Here is a 9533-nt window from a genome sequence, read left to right on the forward strand (position 1 = left end):
ACCTCTGTCAGAGGTCTGCACATGTTGTTTGCACTGATGAACCCTGAGGAGAGAGGATGGCTTTCAAAGGTGAAAGCTCAACCACCACTTTTACTTAACAGCCACCTAGGCTGGAAGCCAGGAGTGCATGGGTTCTTCTCGTCTGAAAAAAACAAAACTCTTCTTAAAAGGCTTCAGGCTCATCCAGGAAACAGAAGCAACGCAGAATTTGCAAGAGCATTGTAACTATCATTTTTATCCCTGTGATAGGTTCTGAAAGAAGAGACATCACAGAAATGCTCGGTCTTAAATCTTAAATCCACTTCTATTAGACATGGGTATGATAACAGGCAGTGTGAAAAGACCATTTGCCATTTCCACACCAATTCTCCCCAGCACCTAAAAAATGTTCTCAACGCTCACAAGGTGGGGAAACATCACAACTGAGAAGTTTCAAAGGTTGATTGAGTAGCAGCACAGAGAACTCAAATCCTCCAGCAGCTCCAAAGAAACAACTGATGTAAGCACCAAGCACAGCACAGATGTTAGCATCTGTACGAACAGATGGGCATCAGTGGGGTTGGTTCTTGCTTTGCCATGTGCAAAATGAGATGGTGAAGGGGAGAGGGATCCTAGCTTACAGCAGTCAGTACCAAAAAAGATAAACACTCCTCCTGTAGTCCGTGCCACTCCCAGCATGGCTGATGGAAAAAATGGGAGGACTTGACTCTGAACTTGGTCATGGGCACCCATCGCGGCAGACAGGGCACATCAGCTGCTTGTGGTGCACCTACTCTACAAACACATTGAATTTCAGCTACCACCACAAAACTGCTCCAAATATAGAAGATTTGGAATTTCTAAAAGAGATGAAAAAATTCTAAAGTTGGCTGAGAATGGCAGGGAGGCAGGGGAACACTAATGCATAAGAATATCTTTCATCCTACTGAGACTTTCCAAGAACAGCCAGCTGTAAGTGAAAGACTCTTCAGCATCTTGGCAAGATGAACACCACACACTGCACATTAAGAGATGAGTAAAACTGAGGATGAAAAAATGGTTATTAAAATTAGAAAAAAGTGTCAAGCTTTTCTTTCCAGATATTCCTTCAACCTTTTCCAAGCCACCTACTAAAAGACAAGACAGGGCTGCTCAGGGAGTCTTTTGGAGTCTGTTAGAACCACCACCACGGACAATATTATCACTTATAAAACCCACCACACAGGTAGAAGGGTTCTGCCAAGCCAAGTCTTTGTCATACTCACAATCTTCAGTCCTGTTGGGGGTGCACCTGAGGAAGGGGTGAGCAGCTGCTTAGCTATGGCTTCCCTCTGGGTCAGGCTGCTGGCACTCAGCACCGTACGAGACCCGTCCTCATTAATGACCATGGAGGCCCCGGGGTGAACCTTTGGGCCGTTTATGACAGCTTGCCTCAGCTCTTTGACATTCCAGGGAGTGACCGGCTGAGGGTAGGTCAGTTTGGTAGCAAATACCTAGACAGGAAGGAAAAAGGAGAGAAATAACTAGTTGTTCAGCTTTCATTTAGAACAGAAGTCACTGAGGACACAGGGTCAAACATTAACTCAGATAACGTCAACATAAATTATTTTTAGATTTTGGGTGCATCCTCTCAACCTATTGTCGTGCCAAATGGATACGTTTCTGTTTCAAAAGGCACTACAATAATAACTATGCCCTTTTTACGGAGCAGGAAAGAAAAACTGAATTAGCAATTTAAAAACCTAGCATGATTTTAGATTCTGCAAACAAACTGACAACACAGGGGAAAAACGTATATCCACCAGGCTCACTGTTCTCAGATAGGCAAGGCTCAGAAAAGGCTGGTTATGAGAAGTTTAAGTTCAGGGTTGGTGTCACCTCTGGGAATTATTAAAGATGAAGCTTGAGGCATATCTATGGCTGTTTCTTAAAGGCTGTCAGGCCTGTTACAAGATCCTGTACAAAGATCGAGGGTCACAGAATCTACTTAGAAAGTTTGCACTAATTCATAAGCCAAGGAAGCATTTTTTTTTTTTAATCATTCTCTTTCCTAGACCTAGTGTTCAGCCTAACGGTAAGAATTTCCTGCTCTTCAACGTTCCTTCTTCATTAACATCCAACGGTAAGACACAACTGTGATGCACAAGGGAGGAAAAGGTCTAGACAGGTCAGTAAATCTCTGCACTTTAAACTGTTTACTGCATAGCTGAAAACACTAGAGTATAGCTCAGCCCCCAGCTGTACCATAAAGAAATGCTCCTTTCTTTCTTCTTACCATGGGAATGCCAATCTCATTGGTGCCAATGTACATATCAGGGCAAATGACTGATCGAGCTGCAAAATCCACACGTTTTCCCATCATGTGCTTGCGGAAGAGTCCTTCCTTTTTCTCCAATAGCTTTGAAAACAAAAGTTAATGACTAAAATGTGAGAGAAAAGCATGCAACATGAGACAGAGTCTCAAGACATTAAGTGATTAAGTGAGTATCATGAAAACCCCTAAATAACGAGCACAAAATATAACACTTAGTTCTTATTCCATCCATTTCTCTTGCTTTACCAGCCTGTGACACACAAAGTCTCTAACACTCTCCCTGCCACCCACCTGACGAATACCAGGGTATTTTTCAGTCATTAGTTTGTCCATGTCACTGTCAAAGACAATGTTGACGTGAGCCTGAAGACGAACCCAGGTGTTGTAAAGCTTATCTGCAATCGTCTGTCCTGGAATTGTAGCCAGGACAGAATGGTCCAGAGGTTCATTACTCTCACCGGTCTCCTACAGAAACAGGAAATAGGAACTTGGACTTAACAAGAAATACCTCCTGGATACCAAACTAAAATCACAGTGTTAAATGACAAAGAAAACACTGACCACTATTTTGCACCTCACTGAAGAAAACATCTCAAAAAATAAAATTAAAGATATGTTTACACTTATTACACACCTAAGCGTTTCAGACTGGTCTGCTGTCAAGGTTTAGAAACTGATGTGGATGGGAGATCTCCAAAGACCACATGTACATATTCCAGTGGCATTTTACTAGCTGATTGCTTGGTAAGTGGCAGTCCTCTTTCCAAATTAGCTTATTACTGGTTAGTCAGCATAGGCTAAGAACCACTGTTCTCCCAGGAAGCCCTATTTTCAGATGAAAATACAAATCCAACAGCTTGCAGCACTTACATCACTGTTCTCACAGCCTAGGAGGCTGTATACCAGTCATCTCCAAAACACATTTTTTCATATTGTCACCTTAAACATTTTAAGAGCACATCTCCACCTAGTGGCCAAACTCTCAGTAACTAAAATTTTTTAAAAAAACCCTTAAACTTCAAGATGTAAACCAAATCCAGCTGAAACTAAGTCTAGTATCAAAGAACCCTTAATAACACGATTGATGAATAAATATGAAAAGAGGTTTTCAGTATGTTTATGATCAATTTCTGCTCTGTAGGTTAAGTGTGTTGGTTAACCTGCATTACTATTCTTTTTTTCAAATTAGCTAACAAGTTTCTCCCCTTGTAGGGCAGTACACTGGAGTGAACATGTCTGCCAGAGATACAGCATTTCCTCCATGTGTGCACAGCACCATGAAGACAGAGCAGATTAGAGTGTTTGAAGGCTGTCAGAAAAATATTAGGCTTCATATCAGTGGAGGAAAAATAGTTGGAATACAGATGATACTCCAAAACAAGGGTATAACCGTTACTACAGAAGGAAAAAATGTAACACGCAGAAGCTTGGGATATCCAGATTGATTCTACCTTAAGTTTTCTTCACAGTTATGTTCTCAAAATGGTGATTTCTAAGGCAAGAGATACATGTTCCAAACCTTAAAACTCCACAGAGAGTTGCATACTGTACGACAATTGTGCTTAGAAAAGGGCACTTACTACTTAATTAAGAGTGACCATGCACATATTTAGTGCTCTGCAAATTCACAGTCCAATGCACCATGCAGAAAGTTCCCTCTGTAAGCAAACTCCATGACTCACAGCCTAAACACAGAAGCTGAGGTGTCCCTAGCTTTCTCCTTGAAGTCTTCCCAAAACAAATATAGGAAAACGGCACGAAGCCACATAGCCTGGATGAAGGTGGTGACACATATTACCATGTGAACTGGTTGGCTGTAAGCAAGCATTGTTACTAATTATGGCTATTTGGAATTTTTTTTAGTTCATCTAGACATTAATGGTTAAAAATAACCAGCATCACAATTGGCTCTCCTAGGCTTAAAAGATAAAGTGGCTGATAAAGTGGCTTTTTTCCATCACCATTTTTAATTTGATAAGATGCTCCTAAAGTTTTATTATAAACTGTTTCTGCTGTAAATATTTCATTTTCCAGTAACAAGAGCCCATGTTTCACATACAGTAGACTAATATAAAAACCACTACTAGAGAAGTCCGCATAAAAGGACATTCCCTTTGCACTAGAGAGCTGAATGGAAAGATGTGAGCAAAAATACCTAGAGAACACATCTAACAGCATATATTCCAGCAGTACAGGCGAAAAACGTTACTGAAACAGTTTAAACAAGAACCTACCCAAACTGCACCCCGCATATCCAAATAGTAAAGAATAAGATAACAAGCAACTCTTACTGTTTGGGTTTCACCTTCTACAGTTTTAATTGGCTGACATTGTTCTTTTGCCATGAAAACCAAGAGCTTCCGTATCAGTTTGGCATCCTTCATGACAGCCTGCAGGTTGACCGTCTGACCGTTCGTAAACATCCGGTCTCCAATACGATTCACAGGACGATACCTACAGGAGATCAAGACCATTTTAGATCAGCGTCACCAAAAAGCAGCATAATAAATCTCAAACACACTAAGCTAAGTCTTCAAGGCTGGAAAAAATAATCCCTTTAAACTAACAGTGAGCATTTAAAACCTTTTATTTATTTATTATACTGGCACAGTCGTAAGAGGAACAATTCTTTAACAAGACATTCTACCAGCACTCTACTGCTGTAACATCCTAATATTCTGTAATAGTTTGAAATATTAATACCAAAATAGACTTTTTTCAAAACTACTATTTTACTTCTTTAGTGTAACTTCAGAGGAGTTTGGTAAAAGTTATCATCAGTTACTGCTGTCACTTTTGTTTGTTTAAGTCTCCACTGACATTTTAGTATACCAGTGCCTGTACTAGAGGTGTTTGCATCTCTGACTCCTGAGAAAAGTATTTGGTTTAACCCATGATTTGTTTTGTACTTGTTTGGGTAATTTATTTATTATTATTATTATTTTTTTTTTTTTTTACCTTGAAGGCGGAACTACAAGCAGATCTAAAAAAAACATATCTGGACTAAATCCTGAACTCTTATCGGAATCCATCCCAGGAAAGAGGTAACGCAAAAAGAAACCTGAAAAGAGAAAATAGAAAAGATAAACACATTAATGCTGCTTTTTCTGGGGAATCTAATCCCTCATCCCCCAGATGCACTTGGTCAATCAAAATGATCTGCTAAGTTAAATACCAGAAAGCTTGTTTAAAATAAGAACATTTAGGCATAGGTACTTTAGAAATAATTTTATTGTTCTTTTCAGTCAAATATATATTTTTTTTTGTCACTGGCTGTGACTGATACATGAAACCCTTTGATTTTTCCTGACAACTGCAGATACTTTTAGTGTACAGGAAACTCTAAAGAAGAAACCACTAAATACATTCCCAGTCTTTAACCAATGTAACTGTGGGGAATAGTAGACACAGCACCATGTGAACATCATATTCTTCCTGAACAACCACCAAGCTTTGTGAGGAGCCACAGTTTGAGAGCTACTTTACTGAATTCAGTTCTCTGCCTTCGCTAGGTACCAGCCCTCCTGTCATAAATATTTATCTTGCAACCAGGAGCCCTCCAGGTAAAAGGTAAAGATTTGAAAAGGATTTAATACGAAAAAAAAACATTTGCAGACTTTGTCCACTGAAGGACAAAGAAAACAGGAGACAACATTGCTCTTAATAACCATTACCTTCATTCTTCCACAGAGACATGATGAACTCCTTGGCAGTCATTGGTGTCAGGTACCCTCTCTTCCCTAATTGTGTTTCATCAATAGCTTAAAAATAAATAAAAAACCAAAGACACAGGGTTATTTTGAAAGGTTTTCTTGGCTTACAACAATCAGTGTTTCCAGCAAAGAAAAGGAGTGGAAATGACACAAAATACACTGGCTAATATTTATAATAAAAGCATCATTAACATGTTTACTTTGGCAATTTGAAATTAAATAAAGTGAGCCTTCCCAGTATGGAATAAATAAGCCATTTATGTGACTAGTGAATATGTAGCTGAAATAACACTCATTCTTTACAGCTAAAGTGTATGCTTTATTTGACTGTATTTATTTGATTGATTTATTAATGGTGAATTGTACCCCTTTTTGCACTGACCAAAACAAAAAACAAGAGTCAACCTACAGCTGAAAAAGGCAAACAGGACTCAAGTATTACCAGTGGGACCAAGGTTCATATGAAATACCCAACTGGATGAGACAACAGCTACAGTCAGGATGGCAAATATTTTACCTGCTGGCTCATCCACAGTGCCTTTCTCTCCTGACTTACGATACACTGTGGAAGGATAAGTTACTGTCAGCTTGCTGTTATGTTCTTTTCGCACCAGTGACCTTCTAGATCTAAAAGAAAAAAAAAAAAGGTAAAAAAGGGTTAATACAAAGACTTACAACGTTTTACTATACACCACCTATTTACTTCCTCGTGTAGTTAAACTTACTTGCAGTTTGGGCATCTCTTTGAAGTCATATGTGCTTTCCAGAATTGTGCTATCAGTTTATTTCTACACTCACAAACATTTTTTACCTGATAAAGAGAGGAATTAAAAATATTGAAAATAATTAAGATAATTTAAAACATTTGACACAAGTTTATTAAACTACCTAATTTACATCAAACTCAGCATTACACACACAATCCCAACATTCATCTCCCTGCTTTTAAAATTTATCAATAATCTTTAATCTTCAAGTCAGTGCTAAATTATAAAGCTTTTTCTAATTAGAGGTCTTCTCCAATCTAAAAGCTAGAAGATTGACCAAAATCACACTTCTTTTGACTGCTCGTGAATGAATACACAAGTTCCTAAGGGTCTTAGGTTGTTTTCGAAAAAAACAAGTTTAATCTGCTCTAAGATGTTAAAACTTAGTAATATTTCCCTTTACTAACATCGTACATTAAACTGTATTTAAAAGAAAAGAAGAATTCAATTACAATCATGTAATTTAAACATTTTTAATGTACATTATGCTGCAAAACTGCTGGATGCCTGAGTTCAAAAATGTTCTGCAGCTCAGAACAGCTGACACATTGTGCAGAGGTATCACTAGCTGCAGGTAACGTACTGACAGAAACATGAGACTATTTTTATATCCTATTCATGCTATAAAAACATCTCCATTAGGTTTATATAAAATGTGATTTGTTTTCTAATAGTTACTGTAAGTTCTTGTGGGCCAGCAAAGAAAGTATTTTTAAACTTAATTTTGGACATTACACTCTAAATGTAACACGCTTCAGATTTCAGAGACAAAATCTAAAGTCTACATAGTCAAACAGAGACTTTCTTGTGCACATGGCTGTATTAAAAGGACAAAATCTGGTATCCTCAGAGGATCACTGATTCTACTTACATTTGAACACTGATCGCTTGGTTCTTGGCTTTGCAACATTTCATGGACATGGTGGTTTAACTCTTCTTCAATTTCTAGAGCTGTTGCATCTGCACTTTGCTCTAAAAACTGAAAGAAAAGGAATAGGTAAGGATAAGTCTATATTTACATTAGTATCAACTCAAAAAGGGATGGAAAAAGACAGAGTACTTGCCCTGTTCAGGACAACTTCAAGATCATGGACAGCATGAAGCAGCCCGTTCTCCAGAACCTTCAGCTGACTCAGTAGTAAGTGAACCACAGCTCGAGTACATGTCAGCATGTGACAGTTCAAACAAGAACCTCGAATTAGAAGGTATAATTTCTGGGAAGAAAAGAGGAAAAAGTTATCCTAGTAGATATATTAGCTCACACACACATTGTCACTCAGCACATTGCTGGAGAGGTTGTTGAGTCTTATCCATGCTGGCACAGTTTTCTGGAATAAGTTGTTTGGAATAAGGGGACCTATAGGGACAAATATACAAATATTGCTATTCTGAGCTCAAACATGTCCTGAGTGTCCAGGAAGCACTTGGAGATTCTAAGGTAAAAGAAGGTAGCTGTTCATCTAAGTTTGCAGTAGCAATTTAAAGAGAACAAGTACTAGTTGCTACTGTGCCATCTATTTAATTAAGCCATTAGACCCTGCAGTTGGTGATATAGTTTTGTGATCAACACTCCCACCCTTTTGTTTATCGATAGTGCACAAAATAATAGCTACAGCAAAGCACATAGTTTGCAAGAGTCTACAAAGTCTATTTTCATTGAACTATCATGACACAACAAAGCTTTTCTACTATGATTACTGGTTAATAAATAGAACTACAGCTAAAATAAGAGAAAAAAAAAAAAACAAACAGATTTTAGTACCTTTTCTTTTTCTAAGGACTACAAACTATTGCAGCTTGAACACCATCAGCCATTTCACCTGTGAGACAATAATTAAGCACACTTACATCAAAAAACAGGGGGTTGTAGACAGTCAGAGGCAGCTCTATGTGGCCAAAATGACCCGGGCAGTTGCTGAAGTTCTGCATGCAAGTTGCACAGGCTTCTTTGGAATCTGGAGGTCCCAACGCCAGGTCGTACAGCCCGTTGACAGATGGATTGCCCACATTATCCAGGTACTGAGGATCTGTTATGGCTTTCACGCTTAGCTTCCTGAAGATGAAAGAAAAGGACAAAAATCAGCTGGAGCCAACAGCTAAGCTGCATAGACTTGAATATGAGCAGTAGCATCGGCATTTAGCACCTGGGTGACTTTTTTTAGTGATAAAAACATCTTTTTGAGAGATGTTGGACACACAACAGGGATTTATGTATGGTTAACCACATCGTCTGGGTACAGTTGCTCATAAAACAGTAAATATTTATTTTAGATCTTTACTAATAACCTTTACTCGCCGTCTCCTGGCCCCCACAGCCCCACAGGGAGCCCAGGGGGAACCCCTGGGCCACCATCACTGAGGGCCAGCTCGCACCGGGACTACAGCTCCCAACATGCCTCACGGCCCTACCCCATAGAGCCCAGCCGGCGCCCCCGCGCAAAGCACCCTGGGAGTTGTAGTCCTCCACCCACATGCAAACCTGTTCAGGGCACGGCGGGGGGGGGGGAAGGAACAAACCTGCCTCGGCTGCTCACCTGATCTCCTCAGCCGTGTACATCCCGAAGGACACCCTGGCGAACCGCCACCACGGCACCACCTTGGGCGGCCTCATGGCGAAGGGGCGAGCTGCTTTCCCCCGGCCGCTGCGCCACGGGCGGAACCACGCGGGGAAGGAGCGGAGGGGGGGGACGGGAAGGGGCGAGGCGGCGCCGGGACGTACCACGGCTGAGGGGAGGAGGCGGGGGCAGGGCTGGCGTCCCC

At 40.1% G+C, this 9533-nt stretch overlaps 1 protein-coding gene across 1 annotated transcript in view; it reads right to left on the minus strand.

Moving 5' to 3' along the window:
• POLR1A (RNA polymerase I subunit A) overlaps positions 1-8822 on the minus strand; it is a 32610-nt gene extending 23788 nt beyond the window's left edge. Inside the window, exons 1-11 of the mRNA XM_082758951.1 lie at positions 8622-8822; positions 7838-7987; positions 7645-7752; positions 6732-6817; positions 6524-6633; positions 5968-6054; positions 5252-5354; positions 4585-4747; positions 2585-2758; positions 2255-2377; positions 1245-1472 (exon numbers count right to left, since the gene is read on the minus strand). Coding sequence (XP_082615077.1) covers positions 1245-1472; positions 2255-2377; positions 2585-2758; positions 4585-4747; positions 5252-5354; positions 5968-6054; positions 6524-6633; positions 6732-6817; positions 7645-7752; positions 7838-7987; positions 8622-8702 — 1413 coding nt within the window. The 5' untranslated portion in view covers positions 8703-8822. The remainder of the gene's footprint in view (positions 1-1244; positions 1473-2254; positions 2378-2584; positions 2759-4584; positions 4748-5251; positions 5355-5967; positions 6055-6523; positions 6634-6731; positions 6818-7644; positions 7753-7837; positions 7988-8621) is intronic.
• Between the last annotated feature and the right edge of the window lie 711 nt (positions 8823-9533).

Source organism: Aythya marila (genome assembly GCF_965140915.1).
Source record: "Aythya marila genome assembly, chromosome: 4".
Classification (NCBI taxonomy): Eukaryota; Metazoa; Chordata; class Aves; order Anseriformes; family Anatidae; genus Aythya; species Aythya marila.